Source organism: Cebus imitator, unplaced genomic scaffold, assembly GCF_001604975.1.
Source record: "Cebus imitator isolate Cc_AM_T3 unplaced genomic scaffold, Cebus_imitator-1.0 Scaffold94, whole genome shotgun sequence".
Lineage (NCBI taxonomy): Eukaryota > Metazoa > Chordata > Mammalia > Primates > Cebidae > Cebus > Cebus imitator.
In genome coordinates, this window is record NW_016107409.1 from 2,532,931 (window position 1) to 2,553,486 (window position 20,556).

General features: G+C 36.1%; 1 protein-coding gene across 2 annotated transcripts in view; it reads right to left on the reverse strand.

Annotated features, from left to right (window-relative positions):
* The window catches only part of RB1 (RB transcriptional corepressor 1), a 158,102-nt gene continuing 137,546 nt past the window's right edge, over window positions 1-20,556 (reverse strand). Inside the window, exons 19-27 of one of the 2 annotated variants that reach the window (XM_017535956.2) lie at window positions 18,100-18,245; window positions 16,155-16,300; window positions 12,809-12,913; window positions 11,601-11,714; window positions 11,335-11,498; window positions 9,278-9,308; window positions 5,520-5,662; window positions 4,964-5,013; window positions 1-1,874 (exon numbers count right to left, since the gene is read on the reverse strand). In XM_017535956.2, the coding sequence (XP_017391445.1) occupies window positions 1,801-1,874; window positions 4,964-5,013; window positions 5,520-5,662; window positions 9,278-9,308; window positions 11,335-11,498; window positions 11,601-11,714; window positions 12,809-12,913; window positions 16,155-16,300; window positions 18,100-18,245 (973 nt within the window). In that variant the 3' untranslated portion in view covers window positions 1-1,800. The remainder of the gene's footprint in view (window positions 1,875-4,963; window positions 5,014-5,519; window positions 5,663-9,277; window positions 9,309-11,334; window positions 11,499-11,600; window positions 11,715-12,808; window positions 12,914-16,154; window positions 16,301-18,099; window positions 18,246-20,556) is intronic. The other variant, XM_017535957.2, reaches the window with a different exon arrangement.

A 20,556-nucleotide genomic window follows, 5' to 3' on the forward strand; every position in this document is an offset into this window, starting at 1 on the left:
TTAAGACTCTTAATAACTAATTTATTTTAAAATAGACAAACTATTAATTATAGAAAATAGTAACATAGCAATTTTAAATGTATAGTTTTAACCAATACAAAAAAGCAATAAAGCAATAATATCTGAAGCATTATTTAGGAAATCTCAATACACGATCTCTGAAGTTTCTAAAATTCTGGCTCTAATTCTAATGTGAACTTAGTAGCAAAAGACCCAGAAATAGTAAGCCCTTGACCTAAAAACTAACAGATTTGTATAATATTCATGCAGAAATTAATGATGAAATGGAGTAAAGTTTTCTAGTGCCATTGTTATCAAGATAACTGTCAAAATAGTAAGTTTGAAACTTAATTGAACAGAAAATAAAATTTTGTTTTCTAACAAGACCAGATTTCTTTTTAAAAAGAATTCTGAGTTAGACAAAGTGATTTTCCTAAAAGCTAGCTGAAGCTACCTTAAATACCACCTATTTTAGGTTACACCATCTCTAAATAAGTTAATCACACGAGATAGTTTAAATATACGTTTAGGTGTAGGGGAGAGGAGAAGCGCCTCTTTTACTAATGCAGCTGTTTTAATTTGAAGCTTTTGCACAAAATCAGATAGAAACATTAATGCCTAACCCATAATGACCCTTGATGACTTGTAATTTTGGACTAGAAACAATGTGGCTTTAGACATGCCAGTGTTAGACCATACTGACTTAAAAAAATAAAAGATAAAATAGACAATTGCCAGTTCAAAAGATAGATGGAAGACATGTACCATTCCAGAGAAAACACAAACCTTCTCAAATTTAGGAGGGCAGAATAATTTTTGAGATGCAATTAGACAAATCTCTATGCAAAAAAAATTAAAGCTCCTATAGTTAACAGTCTGTTTATGGAGTAAAATTAATTTGTATCTTAATTCTTCAGGACCCAGAAACATTAGAAAGTGCACTTGGGATATACTGTGTTAGGGTCCTCTACACCTAAGGGCTGGCAGAACACTTCACTTTTTGAAGTACTAGATGGGTACTTTATAAATTCAGTGATCTGAATGGTATAAAAACCAAGAGTACTATTGGTAATCTTCATTTAAAAATATAAGTTGGATGAAGAAAGAATAAGTTCTTTTAAGTTCTGAGGTATGAAATCTGTGTCAGTAGCATGGTAGTATCATGTTTATACTTTGCTTCCAGCTTTTATTTAAAAGCAAAAATTTATAAAACAAGCACACAGTATATCAGATTCCAATAGTAAAATAAAATCTATTATGCAAAATTAGTAATTTTTTTCTAATTTCTAATAAAATCCATTTTAGCATAAGAGTTCATAATTTGGGTGAATGGGCAGTCAATCAAATTGCATTTGGAAGATAGGACATATTTTCTAAGGGTGTTCATGTTAAATTAAAAAAATAGACATATAAATTAATAAAAACGAGCAAACATCACCTATATGCTACAAAAGAAGGCAAAGTAGTCAGACAGGCATGGGGTATCAGGACTCCCACTCTGGGTCCATCCTTACTATCCATAAAGCAGAGCAATTTTACTTTGGAAGTAGAAACAGTTTGCTACAACTTTTTAAATGGCAGGATTTACACAAGATTTTCAATCTTGTATAAATAACAATGATTAACATTTCAAATGGCTTAGGAATCACCCAAACAATTGCATCTGCACATTTTATATCCACAAAAAGAGCTGAAGATATTAGATGCGGCCATAAACAGAACCTGGGAAAGTGATAGTCATATCCGTGAGAGACAATGAAGCCAAAGGTGTACACAGTGTCCACCAAGGTCCTGAGATCCTCATTTTTCTTCCTTGTTTGAGGTATCCATGCTGTCATTCATTTTCTGCTTTTGCATTCGTGTTCGAGTAGATGCTGGAAAAAGAATGAAGAACTGTTAACAGCACTGATGGTACTGGGTAAGGTGGCAAGTGGCTGCCATATATATTATGCTCATGTCAAATTGAGGCGCTCAGGACCTTGCAAAAGCAGTGGTCTTCAATCTAGTATTTTATAGTACTGTAGGGAGTCATAGTTAACAATAATTTATTGCAAATTTCAAAGTAGCTAGAATTGTAATGGTCCCAGTGCAAAGAAAAGATAAATGTTTGAGGTAACAGATATCCCAATAACCCTGATTTGATCATTACACATGGTGTACACGTATTAAAACATCACGTGTACCCCTAAAATATGTATAAATATGATATACCAGTTTAAAAACAATAAATGAATAAAAATTTCCTCCCACCCTGCCTCCAAAAAGCAGTGGTCTCCAAATTTTTAAAAATCATATATACCTGTGAGTAAATTTTTTCCAAGCCTGTACCACAAAAATATGTATGTATGTATGAATTACAAAACACATACCCCCAGCAAACATTAAAACAAGATGAGATAAATAGAACATCTATTTTATGTACCCCAAAAGATGATCTTGCATACTTCCAGGTATGCCCCATTTTGTAGGCTACTATTCCAGAGATGAGGTGGTTGAGGCTTGGCATATACTTCAGCAGAAGTATATGCTGCTGAAGTATATACTCAGAAGTATATACCAGAAGTATATACTCAGAAGTATATACCAGAAGCTGCTGAAGTATATACCAGAAGTATATACTCAGCTGGCCCAGACTGATTCTGCCAGAGTGAGTGGTGGTATTGTTTACAAAGCTGTAGTTTTCCTTATGTTTGGAGATGCCCTGCAGGTACAGGTACTGCAAATACATCAGATTATAGCTCATTTAAAGTAGGCTTTTTTTTTTTTTTTGAGATAGGCTCTTGCTCTGTTGCCTAAACTGGAGTGCAATGGCACAATCATGATTAACTACAGCCTTGACCTTCTGGGCTCAAGCAATCCTTCTACCTCAGCCTCTTCAGTAGCTAAGACTACAGGCTCATTCCACCACACCTGGCTCATTTTTGGAATTTTTTGTAAAGATGAGGTCTTGCTATGTTGCCTAGGCTGGTCTTGAACTCCTGGCCTCAAGCAACCTCATCTCTGATGAGGCAAGGCCTCCCTTGCCCTCCCAAAGTGCCGGTATTAGAGACATGAGCCACTGTGCCTACCTGGGACATGGCCATGTTAAAAGCATATTATTAATTACAATATAGACAAAGCCAGAATGCTTATTTTAAATTTCTTAAAAATCCTTAACTTGATTTTAGAGGTAGGCATGAGCTCTTTATAAAGAAGCACATTTGGAAAAGAAAGAAAAATAGTCAATAGTTCTCTAACTGTCCTTTCATTCTGGGCAATCCAGCATTGTAAGATGATCTTTTCTAAACGTAATTCTTTAAGAAAAGCTGAAGAGCATCAGAAAGAAATGCCTTAGCCTCAGGGGTTAAAATTCTGGCTGCTTTTTCACAATTTTGTATATGCACAAAGGTCCTGAAATTTGGCCTGGCAGAGGAAGCTCACCATCATAGCTAAGTGTGTCACTGGGAAATGTACTAACTATAGCAACTGAACTCTTCTCTAAGAAAATATACATGTTTTTATAGCTTTCAGCTCTTTTTTAAATGCATATTTGTGGGTTCCAAAATGTTTCCATATGTTTTCAAGGCCTGATTTTGGTTATAAGTCTCTTGTCTATCTTCATGTACTGAGGGGAAAAGACACAACTGTTTAAAAGTTAAAATAGGAATATATATGTAAATTGATATAAAATCCAAAAAGCAATTCATTTATACCTAGAAAATTTTGTTTTATTTAGTTTTAACTTTAAAAATAATACATAGAAAAAAAGGTTTTTTTTTTTTTTTTAAACAAAGCATTCTTATAAATATCTTCTTCTATTTTCAAAGTTAGTATCTATAAGTCTCTCATTTTATTTTAGTTGGTATTGTTCTCACTGGTGTGTCCCGTGACTTGGGAATGATAATTTTAACACCTACCTATTTTCTACATGTTTGTCTTCTTTCAAAATCCCAGTTCCTTTTCCTATCAATGGATCTGGTACTAGATACTGGGAAATGTTACACTCACTACCACACCTACCTAAGACAACCCAATAGTAGTTAGTGAACGTTTACCTCTTTCCTAGTTTGCTTGCCATCTACTATTCTTTGATTAATTTTTTTCTACTCTCCAAGTAACTCTGAATAGAATTCCACTTACCCTAACATTGTATCACTCTGTATAACTTGGAAAATGACATAGTGTTCTTTATTAAAATTCTGACTTCCAGTAATGGAAACTTTTGTTTGAAATTGTTTAAGATTTGCAAATTAGGAAAGTTCAGTAATGGCAGAATCAAAGGTTATTCCTTAAATAATGGTGATGATGTTTACATATGCTAGGTTTATCAAACCTTTCCCTATCTAACACTCTTAAATAGTTCCTCTTTATATTTCTGCTAAATTATTTTCTAACTGTAGCCATCTGTGTTGAACACAGTCAAGCAATGTTTCACTTCTTCTTTTATTTTTCTTTTTTGAGACAGAGTTTCGTTCTTGTTGCCCAGGCTGGAGTACAGTGGTGCAATCTTGGCTCACCACAACCTCCACCTCCTGGGTTCAAGAGATTCTTGTGCTTCAGCCTCCCGGGTAGCTGGGATTACAGGCATGTGCCACCATGCCTGGCTAATTTTTGTATTATTGGTAGAGACGGGTTTCTCCATGTTGGTCAGGCTGGTCTCAAACTCCCGACCTCAGGTAATCCACCCGCCTCGGCCTCCCAAAGTGCTGGGATTACAGGCATGAGCCACCACGCCCGGCCCAATGTTTCACTTCTTAGTCTTCCTGCATGAAAGATCATAGAAAGGGTAAAAGTGACCTTCACTTTGCATCATACATTTAATCCGCAAATGTTTGTAGGTAAATAATCTTAATTGAATTATATTTTAAATGTATAAACAAGCCTGCCAACTGAAGAAATTATACATTCTTTTATATAATGAAAAGACTTCTTGCAGTGTAAACAATTGTTTCTTTCATTTACACAAGGTGAAATAAGTACTTACTCATTTCTGCCAGTTTCTGCTGAAATTTGGACTCCCCTTGGAGGTGTTTACTGTAGATTAAAAAAATGAAAAGTATTTTATGTGTATTTATAAGTGAAAAATTCAAATTTCCAATAACTATGATGCTTTCGATGACTTATGTGATTACTTTAGTGAGTACCTTTTAATTTTAACATTTAAAAACCATCTAAAACATAAATGTCACAAATTTATGATGCTATATATTTTTTCAGTGGTTCTTACAAAACACAGTGGTTAATATTTTTCGAGAGTAAACGTTTTTAAATTTAATGTTAAGAATAACAAAATTGTATCAATAGCTTTGTAAAAAAAGAGCAGGTTTTAACATTAACTATCTTCACTGAATGTTGGCATATAATTTGTACGGCGTTTTTAACGTTGGACCACACTCATATCTATTCTTTGGAGCCCTTCTCACAACTTCCAAATAAACTTGGCATGAAAGAAACAGGTGTAAGTCAGGAGCAGTGCTGAGACTCTGGACTCCCCAGATGACCATCTCAGCTACTGGAAAACATTCTATAATGGTTCCTACCTTCCATCTGCTTCATCTGATCCTTCAATATCAAAGCGTAGTTTTTTCAGCGGTTTAGGAGGGTTGCTTCCTTCAGCGCTTCTTTTGAGCACACGGTCACTGTTACAAACCATCTGATTTATTTTCTGGAACTTCTCAGAAGTCTACAAATTATAGAATACTTTAAATCATTAAATGCCAGTGTTTTGTATTTAGCAACCTCAAGTTATAGTTTGAGGTGTGTCAAAAACAGGCAGAGGTAATCACTTCATTTTAATTTTCTGCCTCATTGGACCAAATAAAATATATGAAAAATGTAAAAATCAGAATAACTCCCTAATTCCATCCCCAGTTAAACACCCATTCTTTGTCAATCCTCCTGTCTTTTCCATGCAGCTCACATTCTTCCTCCAGCAACTGACTACTCTGCAAGTCCTGGTTCCTCATTTTCAGAACCCACCTATACAGGACGTTTCAGAAGTAGGCAAGTTGGAACAGCTTTCTGGAAATTTGCTTTTGACATGTTTTTTTCTTTTAGGCTATTATATAACCAGCAGAGGGAAGGTCACAAGAATTTGATAAGAGATTATGTGTTCAATGAATAATAATTTTTGATTCACTTTATGGGTATTTTGTTGACAAGTCTTATAGACTTTCTGATAGAAATTATATCTGATTTGGCTGATAGAATCAAGAGTGAGGATTAGCTTCGCCAATGATGCTTTATTTTCCAAAAATTTAATGAGCGAATTCTCCCAATATTAAATTCGAAACAGGTTTTGATGGTAAATCTATTTGGAGCACATATACAATTTAACAGAAACTGAATCCTGTGCTGCTATTAAATTTATAATATTTTAAATTATCAGCTTTAAGATATGGAGGTACATTCAACTTTTTCTCAATTATTTTAGAGGTTATGGCAAGCAAAAATGTTTAAAGACCACCATGTGATATCTAGCCAGCTCCAATTGTCCTTATAAGGCCCCAAAGCTCCTTTGTAAAGCCTGACAGCTGCAGCCCATCATCAACTATTGCAACACACATTTTAACACTTGGTCATTTGGCATACAAACTTTTACCTCTCCCTAGTTACTTGGGGCAGTGTGGTAGGCAGCCTCTCAGATGGCTCCCAATGACCCCACCTCCTGGTATTCACCTCCTTGTGTGATTCTCCTCCCCTTGCGTCTGGGCTAGATCTACTCTTGTCTTGCTTCTAACCAAAATAATATGCCAAAAGTAATGGACTGTCATTTCCAGAATTAGATTACAAAAAGACTGCAACCTCTATATCTTGCTCTTTATTTCCCAGCCTCCCTCAGAGTCCCTGCTCTGGGCAAAGCAAGCCGCCATGTTGTAAGCAGCAAGTAGCACCATGGAGGGGCCCAAGGGCAAGAAACCAATAGAGGGGTCAGTACCCATACAGGATCAGCCAACAGCCATTTGAATAAGTCTGCTAGTGAATGCTCCTCCAGTGGAGCCTTGAGGTGACTGCAGGCCCAGCTGACACCTTGATCACAGACTTTGGAGAAACTCTGGTCCAGCTAAGTCATGCCTAGATTACTAACTCACAGAAATGGAGATAATAAATATTTAAGTCACTAAGTTTGGGGGTAATGCATTATGTAACAATACATAATATAGGCAGTCTTCCCATTCCTATAAGCATATAAGCTCTTGGCCAGCTGCAGTGGCTCATGCCTGTAATCTCAGCATTTTGGGAGGCTGAAGCGGGAGGATCACCTGAGGCTGGGAGTTCGAGACCAGGCTTACCAACATGGAGAAACCCCATCTCTACTAAAAACTAAAAAAAAAATTAGCCAGGTGTGGTGGGGCATGCCTGTTATCCCAACTACTCGGGAGGCTGAGGCAGGAGAATCCCTTGAACCCAGGAGGTGGAGGCTGCAGTAGCCGAGACTGGCCACTACACTCTAGTCTGGGCAACAAAAGTGAAACTCCGTCTCAATTAAAAAAAAAAAAAAAAAAGAATATAAGCTCTCTGGCCAGGTGCCCTGGCTCACGTCTGTAATCCCAGCTCTTTTTGGGAGGCTGAGGCAGGGGATTGTTGAAGCCAGGAGTTCAAGACCAATCTGGGCAACAAAGCAAGACTCTGTCTCTACAAAAAATTAAAAAAATTAGCTGGACATGATGGTGCATGCCTGTAGTTCTGGCAACTTGACAGGCTAAGGAGAGAGGATTACTTGAGCCCAAAAGTTTGAGGTTATAATGAGTAGGTGACAGAGTAAGACACTGTCTCTAAAAATAAAAATTAAAAAAAATAAAAAATATGCTCTCAGGAAGTGTGGAGATGATGCAATGCAACATATTAATAGTAATGCGTACTGAATCTGAGACTGCTGAATTAGTGACTTTAATGGAAGGTCAACTAGAGTCGAGGATTTGCAGCCTAGAATAAATGTTTCAAAGCAAAGCTTTCCCTTGGATCTCTTAGACTGAAGCCCTGCCACTTTCATTGAGTCAGGGTCTCATGTAACCAATTCCTAATCAGTGCACCAGAAAAAGAATATCCTAGAAGTCCGAGAAGTCTGAGAGGAAGGACAAACAAAAAGTGTATATGTATGGAAAGAGAAGACAGGCAGGGACAGGCTGGTGACATTTGGATATAGGGCTTACATTTTGGAGTATCTCATTTCAAATCATTCTCATAATGAGTGATTTCAAAACTGTTTTATAAACATTTCTATGAGGTTATGTACATACATACATAGTATCATAGGAAGATATTTGGTTCCTGGAACAGAGCTCCTAGAACCTTTGAAATTTCCTAAGTGATAAGGGTGATAGGACCATCTTTTGTTCTAATGAGGTGACACTTGGTGGGCCCCTAGCTAATCAGGATGAGAGCTGGTTGCCAGAAAGGCCAAGCCTTGAGTAGAAGCTTGGAACTTTTAGCCCCACCCTCTAGCCAGGGAGCTGAGGGGGTTGGAGATTGAGTTAATCGGTTATGCCTACATAATGAAACCCCCATAAAAACCTGTCAACAAGGTTGGGAGACTTTTGTAGTTGGTAAACATGTCCAAGTGCTGCAAAGGTGGTGTACCTCAACTCCCTGGGACAGAAGCTCCTGTACTAGGGATTATTCTGGACCTCACCCTATATAATACCTCTCCATTGGGCTGTTCATTTGCATTTTTTTATAATGAACTGATACAATAAGTAAAAATTTTTCCAGAGTTTTGTGACTAATTCTGGCACATGATCAAACCTAAGGAAGAGACACATGGAAATCCCCTAACTTTGTATCCAAGTCAGATGGAAGTGTGGTGTAGCCTGGGAACCTGACAGTTGTGACTGGTGTCTGCAGTGAGACCAGTTTTGTGGGACTGAGCCCTTGAACCTGTGGAGTCTGATGCTGCCTCTGGGTAATTAGTGTCAGAAATAAATTAAATTGTAGAACACCAGAGAGTTGAAGAATATATTTGTGTGAGAAAAAAAAAAATCTCACATATTGGGTGATAGAAGTGTGAGCAAAAACAGCTCACATATATATGCATGTATACACACAAATGTATATACGTGTATTAAATAATCTCAAAGGAACATTTAGAAAAGTTTTGAAGTTCACTAATTAGGAGTATAATTGGAGATTAAACTTGATTTTAAAGTAAATCTGAGATATGTATATATCTCATAAAATTCTATGCAATATGCCTGAGTGAGGTGTTTGAATAATTGCATTTGCAAATTCAAATCATAGAAAACTTTACTTTTATACTTACAATGCATACTATTATATTTCATAGAAATAAAATACTCACCCCAAATGATTCACCAATTGATACTAAGATTCTGTCAAGTTAAGATGAAATACCAATTAGTAATAAAAATCATATACAATTTTGCAGAGATGAGCGTAGATACATCATTCTGAACTATCAGGAATTCCAAGTGAAAGGTTACCTCTACCCTAGAACCACTGACAAACTATATTCATTTGGGGATTATTCTAACAGTGCCCATTTAATCATATACTCACCTGGTCTCTTAGTTTTAAAGCAAAAACCATAGGTCTGCAAGAACATATTTTGCCATTGCCCATATTTAAGGAGGGCAAAGGAAAGTTTCAAGTTTACCCCTACTTAGTTCTTCATAAATCAATGGGTAAGTTATCAAATTTTTCATATTTTCTCATTTAAAATTCAGGTTATATTTGGCAAAAACTTAGAATATTAAGTAATAATCAGAATTCTAATTAGCATCTATATTGGTATAGTAAAGGCTAGTTATCATATATCAAATATATAGTCAGAAATCTTTATTAGTCTGTCTTTATTTGAACCATATAATTTACGTTCTTGATAATAAAGCTGAAGAACATCATTAGCCTGACATGACTCAACAAAGGTTTGAAAACATGAACATGGAACTAGTACATATAGAGTTTTTTGTCCTCCAATTCCTTGATGAGTGGTCATCATTCTAAATATAATGCTCTCCTAATGCCTGACCAATGATTTATTAGTTAGGATGTTCAGAATGTGACTTTTTTGCTAAAGAATACCAACACAAAATTGATTTCACTAAGGATCAGGAAGTAGCCATCATTATCACCATAATATGGATTAATAACCACTATTAAAAAACTACCTAAGTATACATTTTCATATAGTGGCATGGGACTGTGTAAATTTTCTTTCTTTTTTTTTTTTTTTTTTTTAAAGACGGGGTTTCACCATGTTGGTCAGGCTGGTCTTGAATTCACAACCTCAGGTGATCTGCCCACCTCGGCCTCCAAAGTGCTTGGATTACAGGTGTGAGCCACCACGCCCGGCCTGTAAATTTTCTTAAATAGACATAATGTGGCATCTTAGCAACTTGGAACAAGTAGAAGGAGTCAGTACACAGATATCCAACTATAAGAACACCAAATAAATAAAGGATGATATAGAGGCACATGAGAGCATTTGTATCATATTGCCAATTATTTATTACTTCATATTTTTCTGTAGAGTTTGCAATTTTTATGAGTATGTACTACTTAAATAATTAAATATACCATGCAAATATTTTCTAAAAGGCTAATATATCTCCCTTTTCTTGTCCATTAGGGACAACCATATGGGCTGACAATTTCTGAGATGAGACTACATTAAGTATACTAGCTAATCTGCCTCCTACTTTACACAAATAAAGTCAGTTTCAAATAGCCCATGATAATATATAATTAGTCAACTGAAGCACTTCAAAGCCAGAGAGCCACTTGTGGTTGGATGGGAAGATAATATAATGATTTATAGTTGCACACAACCTTTCATCTGAGAATTTAAAACAGCTTCATACTCATCATTTTGCTGATCCGCAGCACCCCTATGTAGTAGAGATAGAGACCTGCCCAAGGTAAGGTGGTAAAGAGGCTGCCAGCAGGATTAGGAATGGACCTCTAAAGACTTAATTGACAGTAACCTACATTTAATATAACCAGCAGAATGAACAAAATCCACAGGAAGCAAAATTCATAGGACATCCAATAAACTACAAACTAAAAGTACTCAACCTAAAGTAACCTGCTTTGTTTAGCAGATTGATTACTTACAAAAATATTAAAGTGTTTTGAAACATATAACCAAACAGGTTCAAAAATTGTTTACAAAAGAAGATAGCCCTAGCAGTCAGGAAATCTGATAACTAAATTTGTAAACCCATCCAAGTAAATAGATTTTCTTTCCCCCTAGATTCTCATTATGTTACTTAAATAAACAAATAGACTCAAGAGTCTAGCTTATTTGAAATGAAGAAAGCTTTATATTTTTATTCTTGGATCAAAATTATCCCCCTTTCATTCTTTACTACTTCCCTAAAGAGAAAATGCACACACCTTGTTCCTGGAGTCATTTTTGTTGGTGTTGGCAGACCTTCCGAAATTTTATATGGACTCTTCAGGGGTGATATATAGATATTCCCTCCAGGAATCCGTAAGGGTGAACTAGGAAACTTGTAAGGGCTTCGAGGAATGTGAGGTATTGGTGACAAGGTGGGGGGCTAGAGCAAAAACAAAAAAAGTAGTATCGTTTATTTAATGTTTTAATGGGACCCATTACTTTATAATTAGATTTTTCCAATCAAAGGATACTTTTGACTTACCCTGGTGGAAGCATATTGTAAAATATTTGTTTTCAGTCTCTGCATGAAGACTGAGTTATAGAATACTATAATAGAATCATACTCCTCTTCTTTGATCAAAACACGTTTGAAAGTCTAAGGAAGAAGAGTAAAAAAAAAAAAAGTAAAATTCACTTGTTAAATTAATTTTAAAATTTCTACCTTTAGATTTTCTTTCCTAAAAGTTTGTAAAACTTTTTGACTGGTAAGAAGCACATATTATACAGGAAAAAATAATATAAAATGCCTTCTTAGGCTTGGATTATAGCTGCTCTACTAGAAGCAAAATGTCATAGGATGATTGAGAGAAACAGCCAGGCAGCAGATGGAATAGCTGGCTATCTAAGAAGAGAGGAGTAGACAGGCTGGTAGAATGGAAAGCATTATGGGACTCAAAGGGCCAGAACTAAGTGAAAGCCAGTGATATTATCCATTAATATTTAGACTATGTCCTCTGGCCTGTACCTCCCTGTATCCCCCCATTCTATAAGCGTTTAAATATGCATTACTCAATTGCAGGAAGTAGACACTTAGTAAAAGCACTATATTTTAGTGTTAGATTTCACTCACATTTTACTTAGGTAAAAACACAGAGGTTATATCAGATGCCTCTGACACATTATACACTTAAATGATTGAATTTAAAATAACTTCAAACATACAAACAAAAATGACTTGGTTTGTATTACTTTTGAAAACTCTAATAATAAACGGGAAACATATCCCACAACTCACTTTCCACAGAACAGTATGAAACGCGTCATACCAAGTATATTTTACTACTCCTATTTCTCTAAAGGGAAGGTAAACCAGAAACACAAATATGTTTATATTGAACATTTTTATTATTTCTTTGCAAGGCTGCATTCATGCTGACTTTTCCTATAAAGTAATAAAAATAAAAGATCGTCTAATGTACTATGACTCATGCCAGGTTTATTATAAATACTTGCTTATTACACAAAGTATTACTTATTAAATTTATAAAAAACCATGAATATGGATAATTTCATAATTTGCCTTATCTTTCCAATTCCATTTAAGCATTTAAGTTACAAATAAATAATATAAAAGTCTTTATTTGTAAATTTACATAATAAGGTCAGAATATATGAGACTGTTAATGAATAAAATTATCTTTATTACAGATATGGATTTATCAAATAAACTTACTATGGAAAATCACCTACCTCCTGAACAGCATGAGGAAGATCTTTGTATGCTGTTACAATGATTTTGAATTTAAGGTCTATATTCTTCACTTTGCATATGCCATACATGGAACACATCATAATCTAGTAAATAAATATGATGTAAAAGTAGTCAGAATTTTATTATGTGGTTTTGTTCTAAAAAAAAAAAACAAACACTGTTTTCTTTTAGCCTCAAAAAGGAAAAGTTTAATTTCCTACATAGTTATCTCTTTCTATACTGAGTTCAGTTTGAAAGTCTACATGAAGTGTTTAACCCAAAGTATGTTTAAAGAACAAAATGCAAATGGCCAAGGCTCAATTATTTAGAACTGATCACCTGGTTTGTCAATTACCCTAACTTTGGCTCCTGTCCCTTAAATGTTTCCCAGAAAAGTTGAAACTAGAATCAGTTAATTTTGCATAACTAGCACTTAAAAAATCCAGGTGTGAAAATGTTTCAAACTAGCAGATAAAATAATATTGAGCCTACTTGGTGGTGGTGGTGAGGGTACAGTGACTGGAAGGGCATGTAAGAGAGTCTTATGTGTTGTTGACAATGTTTTGTTTCTTGATCTGGATGTTGGTTATATAATTAAGTTAGTTGATGAATTTTCATTAGAATGTATCCTTTTGAGATGCAGGTTTTTATATATATGTATTACATTTCAATAGAAGATATTTAAAAATGATTCCCTGTGACTTTAAATGTCAGACTTTATTTGTATGAACTTTATAGCCTAATTTAAGTACTCATTACTTCTGCAACATTCTTGCTCTCATCTACTATTGGCAAGAATGCCAAAAATCATCTTTTGCTTGGCATCCTACCAGCCAAGTGTAGACAGGGTAGTCCTGGCGTAAGAATAGCTTATGTAGATCAGTGAAACAAAATTAAGAGTCCAGAAATAAATATTTACAGTCAACTGATTTTTTGACAACTGCCAATGACGAGAGAAAAAAAACCTTTTCAACAAATGGTGCTGGAACAACAAGCTATTCACAAACAAGGGAATGAAGCTAGACTCCTACCTCAACTATATTAAAAAATTAGGTCAAAATGGAGCAAATCCTAAATGTAAGAACTAAAACTATAAACCTTTTGGAGGAAAACAGGAATAAATCTTAAAAACTTCAGATTTGAGCTGGGTGTGGTGGTTTACACCTGTAATCCCAGCACTATGGAGGGCCGAGGCGGGCTGATCACAAGGTCAGGTGGTCGAGACCAGCCTGACCAACATGGAGAAACCCCGTTTCTATTAAAAATACAAAAATTAGCCAGATGTGGTGTCGTGCGCCTGTAATCCCAGCTACCTGGGAGGCTGAGGCAGGAGAATCACTTGAACCCTGGAGGTGGAGGTTACAGTGAGCCAAGATTGTGCCACTGCACTCTAGCCAGGGTAACAGAGCAAGACTCCCATCTCAAAAAAAAAAAAAAGGCAAAGGATCTGAATAGACATTTCTCTAAAGAAGATATACACATGGCCAGTAAACACATGAAAAGGTGCTCACCATCATTAGCCATCAGAGAAATGCAAATCAAAAGCACACTGAGATGCCATTTTATACACACTAGGATGGCTATGATTAAAAAAAAAACACAGATTAAAAAGTTGGTGAGGATATAGAGAAATTGGAACCTCATACATTATTGGTAGGGATGTAAAATGATATAGCCACTTTGGAAAATGATCTGGGCATTCCTGAAAAAGTTAACATAGAGCTATCATATGACCTACCAATTCTACCCCTAGGTATGTACCCAGGAGAAATGAAAACATGTACATGAATGTTCACAGTAACATTATTCATCATAGTCAAAAAGTGAAAACAACCCAAATGTTCATCACTTTATGAATGATAAGCATAATATGGTATATCCATACAATAGAATATTATCCAGCAATAAAAAGGAATGAAGCACTGATAGAAGCTACAATACAGATGAACCTTGAAAACATTATGCTAAATGAAAGAAGCTATACACAAAAGTTCACATATTATATAATTCCATGTATATGAAATGTCTAGAAGAGGCAAGTCTATAGAGAAAAAATTGATTAGTATTATCTTGGGCTGAGGGGGTAGGGGAATAGGGGTGACTGCTTAAGGGTATGGAGTTTCTTTCTGGTGTGATACAAATTCTAAAATTGTTTGTGGTAATGGTTGTACAACTCCGTGAATACACTAAAAACCACTGAACTGTACGTTTTAAACGTGTGGTTTTTATGGTGTATGAATTATGTCAATAAAGTTATTAAGTATATATGTAGAGATTTTTTTTTAATTAAAAAAATTTGTTTTGAGACAGAGTCTTGCTCTGTTACCCAGGCTGGAGCACAGTGGTGTGATCTCAGCTCACTGCAACCTCCATCTCCTGGGCTCAAGCAATCCTCCCACTTCAGCCTGCCAAGTGGCTGAGACCACAGGTGCAAGTCACCACATCTAGCTAATTTTTTAATTTTTTGAAGAGACTGAGTTTTGCTAGGTTGCACAGGCTGGTCTCAAATTCCTGAGCTCAAGAGTTCTGCCCACCTGGGCCTCCCAAAGTGCTAGGATTATAAGCATGAGCCATTGCACCCAGTCAAAAGCATATTGTTCTTATTAACCTATTTTATAGAGAAAAACGAGGATATGAAAGATCATTCTCTCACTGTAAACTAATTTACTTCATTCACTCATTCTTTCAATAGGTATTGTTATAAATCAACCGATTCTTAAGTCTCATGTTTTCACACTAAAATGAAATCTAGCTCACAGAAAAAGCCTATGATAAAAAGGTTCTTCAGTTAATTTCTTTACAGGTAAGATATTTTGTGTCATTAAGTAAGTAGTTACTGAAACATACTCTTGAGTGCTAAAGCTTTAATTTGTAAGAACTACAACAAAAATGTAAATGGTAGCCAAAAAGTGAATATATGTTAAGCATAATAAATTGATCCAGCTTCTCATTTGAATCTAATACTTTCTTAAGAAATCAGTTAACAAGGCTGGGTGAGGTGGCTCAAGCCTGTAATCTCAGCACTTTGAGAGATGTAGGCAGATGGATCACCTGAGGTCAGAAGTTTGAGACCAGCCTGGCCAACATGGTGAAAACCCAACTTTACTAAAATAAAAAATTAGCCAGGCGTGGTGGTGCACGCCTGTAATCCCAGCTACTTGGGAAGCTGAGGCAGGAGAATCACTTGAACCCAGGAGGCGGAAATTGCAGTGAGCTGAGATCACGCCACTACACTCCAGCCTGGGCAACAGAGTGAGACTCCATCTCAAAACAAAACAAAACAAAAAATAAATCAGTTAACAAGTAAGTAGGGAGGAGAGAAGGTGAAGTGCTTGATTTTCTTACTTGGTCCAAATGCCTGTCTCTCATGAGTTCATACTCATTCTGCAGCGTGTGCTGGAAAAGGGTCCAGATGATGTGTTCTAGTTCTGGGTGCTCAGACAGAAGGCGTTCACACAGCGTATTTAGCCGGAGATACGCTAGCCGATACACTGTGGAGATAAGAAGAGTTAGTCATTTTTACTGCTCATTTTGAATTACCAGTAGATTTTTTTCAAATCATAAAACTGCTCTAATTATAATGCTGTTAAGTAGCGTTTTAAAAGAAACTTCATTTTACCACTCTTCTTTTTTCCCCCCAGAGAAATATGTTTACTGGTTTATTATGAAGGATAGTACAAGGGATACAGATGAAGGAAAGCAGAAGGGGCATGGAATTTCCGTGCGCTCCCCAGGCACGCTATTCTCCAGGAACCTCCAGTTGGGCAGATACGTGTTCAGAAAGCTCCCGGAACCAAGTCCTTTTGGGTTTTTATGGAGGCTTCATTACGTAGGTATGAGTTTTTTAAAAAATAGGTTTCCAGGGGAACAGGTAGTGTTTGGTTACATGAATAAGTTCTTTGGTGGTGATGTTTAAGATTTTTCTACCACTATTTTCCTGAAAAATAATTGATTCCTTGTGTTAGCACAGTTCTAGGTACATAGAAGGCAGAGTGATACTTGCTGAATCAACTATTACGGCATGAAATTGGGGCAGAAGTGGGAAGTAGTGGAGGAAAGGTCATGAGACACTGTAAAATTAGACAAACCCAATAGGGTTTGTTTCGGTTCCATTAACAATCACTCACCATTGGTCATTCCCACTATTAATATTCAAGAGGAACAATCATTTTTTTAAATTATAGAATTGCCAGTATCTATTAATTTTTCTAATCCTAAAAAAATTAAGCCACACATTTCTCTATAAAATACCAATGGAGCATAGTCTGTTGAAAAATGGTAAACTTGTAGGTTACCTAAATGTAAAATGACTGCAGTATGAAATGTATTTAGTCTTAAAAAATACTACTGAAAATGCAAATTTGGCAAAAAGCAATCCATAAAATTGAATTTTCATTCACCTACTTTAAATATTATATAAAGACTCTTTATATGTCTTTCAATGACTTGCATAGGTAATTTGAAATTTTTAAAGCTAACAATTTATCTCAGTGGTCTTAAGCTTTAACATACATCAGACTTAGCTGGAGGGTTGTTAAAACAAGGTTTTGGGGGCCCTATCTTAGAGTTTCTGATTGAGTGGGTCTAGTTGGGGCCACAGAATTCTCATTTCTACAATTTCCAGGTGATGTAAATTCTGCTGGTTGGAAACAACACTTTGAAAACCACTGCTCTAACCTAAGGATGATATCTTACACTATGCCTGTAAAGCTCAGCATAATTCTTACTAGACTAAAATCAGGAAAGAGATTATCATAGAGGACCATGACCTGTTATTGTCCCTGGTACCAGCTGTGGAAAATGTTTGTGGTGCACCTGGTCCAGCTGTAGCCTCACAGAGAGCCAGCACCTGTGCCAGCACCTGGAGCTGCCTGTCCTGCTGCAGCAGCCAGCATTTCTGACTGTGTGCAGTGGCTGGGCCCCATGCTTGCTCACACACCCCTCTCCATTCCACGTCTGACTTGTTCCTGGCAGGCATAGGACCCAGGCCGGTAGTGTGAGCTGAGTGCAGTCTGTCAGGCCAAGTGGGTGAAATGAGCCCAGTGGGCCCAAGCAAAACTCGGTCAAAGGTGCCACCAGCCACAGAGGTTTCCAGCCAGAAAAACGACTCTGTGAATAGTCAGGAAAGATCCTGCAATATTATCATTTCCATTTTATAGATTAGGGAACTGAGCCACAGAGATATTAAGTGACTTGTCCAGTGATGTACCTAGAAAGTAGAAGAAACCTTCTTTGAACCCAGTCAGCCTAGTTTCAGAGTCCATGTTCTTGAAAATAATCATCTACTAACCTTTTTTATAAAACAGTGAAAGAGAGGTAGATTTCAATGGCTTCTGGGTCTGGAAGGCTGAGGTTGCTTGTGTCTCTGCATTTGCAGTAGAATTTACACGTGTAGCTGAACCTTTTTTCTTTGGGGATCTTACAGGAGAAAGATACCTAGATATATTCAAAGGAAAAAGTCTTCATTTGAAGTTGGCTAAGAATCACAGACTATACACACATTTCAAGGTTGTACACCCAGATATATCTTGTCTATTTAATTGGTTATTCTAAATGAAATTCACTGAGCAGACTATTTAAATGCAAGCTGAGAAAGATATATTAACAGGAAAACTGCTTGTCATCATCATATCTAACTCTATTTTAACAAATGTCTTTTACTGGGGATTATTACCTTATTATCTATAATGTTCAATTTTAATAATTATAGTGGGATTGAGACCATAAGATGATTCCAGCTTAAAAAACAATTTATTGATATTAAATAGTGTTATCATGTTTTTGTGATTCTCCTCCTAAAAATTTTTTTAGTGATAACTATGGTTCATATCTAAGATTTCAGTTAATACACACAGATTTACACACACCTAAATTACACAGTATGGAATTCTATAAATTAATACTTCAAATAACATTATTCAGATTTATACCTGTATACTAAATATATATGGCACAACTCAAGGCAAGGCTTTTAGCAAATATTATCACTCTGTGCTGTCCCCTATTTAACAGAATAATCTAGATCTACTTTCTAATTTTCTTTTGGTAGCTGGCAAATAAACTTATTTTTAAAGACATAAACTTTAAGAACAAAGAGAACAGGAGGTGGAATTTGTAACTTACTATGGATGTTTCTACAACTGTAGTAACTAGTACACTAAGTAAAGCAACTCATTATCACAATGATTTTAGAAGGACCAGTGTCTGGTCTACTATACACTTTGGATTTTCATTCAGTTCACTAACCAACAGTATCATAAACTGGCTTAACTCAGGCAAAAGTTAGTCTCTGAAGTTCCAGGTGTAAATATCCAATTACCTACCGGATATAACTACTTGCATCTCAGACTTAATAAGAACAAAGAAGAGCCCTTGATTTCCTTTCCTATCTCAAAAAATAGCTCCACATTACATCTAGTGTCTTAAGACAAAAATCTAGGAGTTATTTTTAATTTCTAAATTTTCCAAATTCCTGAAATCCAACATAAAACCAATGTAAAACCTATTAATTTATCTCTATACACACCCCAGATCTCTCAATTTCTACTTCCAATGCCATACCTTAGACCAAGTCACCTACATCCCTCATCTGAAATACAGAAATAGTCCCCAAACTGGTCTCCTCACTTTCTGCCTTGCCTTGTCCCTTTTCTCCAAACCCACCTTTACTGCAGATAGCAGTCAGAGAGTGGACCTTTAAAAATACAAATTATAGAAAGCTGCATTCCTGTTTAAATGGTTTCCCACTACCCTTACAGAATCCAAACTCCTTACTATGGCCTGTGGGAACCTACAAGATCTACCCCAACTTAGCTCTTCAATCTCATCTTGCGCCATTCTCCTCTTCCAATACCCCAGCCACACTAGGATTTCTTTCTTTCTGTTCCTAAATCCAACTAAGTTTGATCCGCCTTAGAGCCAATGTACTTGGTGTTTGCTCTGCCTGGAATGCACATCATGCAGATTTTTGCCTGGCCAGCATCAGCTTGCCTTTCAGGTGTCAGGTCAAAATATCACTTCATCAGAGAGAGGAAAGTGCCACTAAGCATTCTATCAGCCTCTCAGTTTGTCTTTCACATCACTCTGTTTATTTCCTTGATAACACTTATTATACTCTAAAATCATCTTACATCTTGGTTTACTTGTTCACTGCCTGTGTTCCTCCTCCAGAATGTAAGCTCTATGAGGGGAAGGACCCAGACCATCTAACTTTTGTACTCTCAGTGCGTATACCACTTCCTGGCAGTTAAAATTCAATAAGATGACTGCATGTTAAATTTAAAAAAAAATGCTTAATTTATTTATATAAAGTATTACCCAGGAAATAAATGTATACATGAAGGCAGAGTCTCCATATGCCAGAAACACTTTGAGTACAAGTTAGCATGAAAATGACATCTCTGGAAAATGACCCCTGCACTAATACAGAATACTATAATGTCAATTCCTACACGGAATTAAACAGAAACAAAACAGTAGGCACATTTCTGTGACAGGCAAGGTAGCTAGAGTGATTAAAAGCCTGGGCTTTGGGATTAGATAGCTTGGGTTTGATTTCTGTTGAGTTTAGGCAAGTTATCTTATTTCTCTAATTCTTGTTTTATAGATAACAGGCTGACAGCAGCATCTACTACCTTATAGGGCTGTTATGAAGATTAAATGAAAAAATAAATCTTAAGTACTTAGGCCACTGCCAAGCACATAGTTAGCTATTGCTTTTGTGAAAGGAAAATAAACACTTGGGACC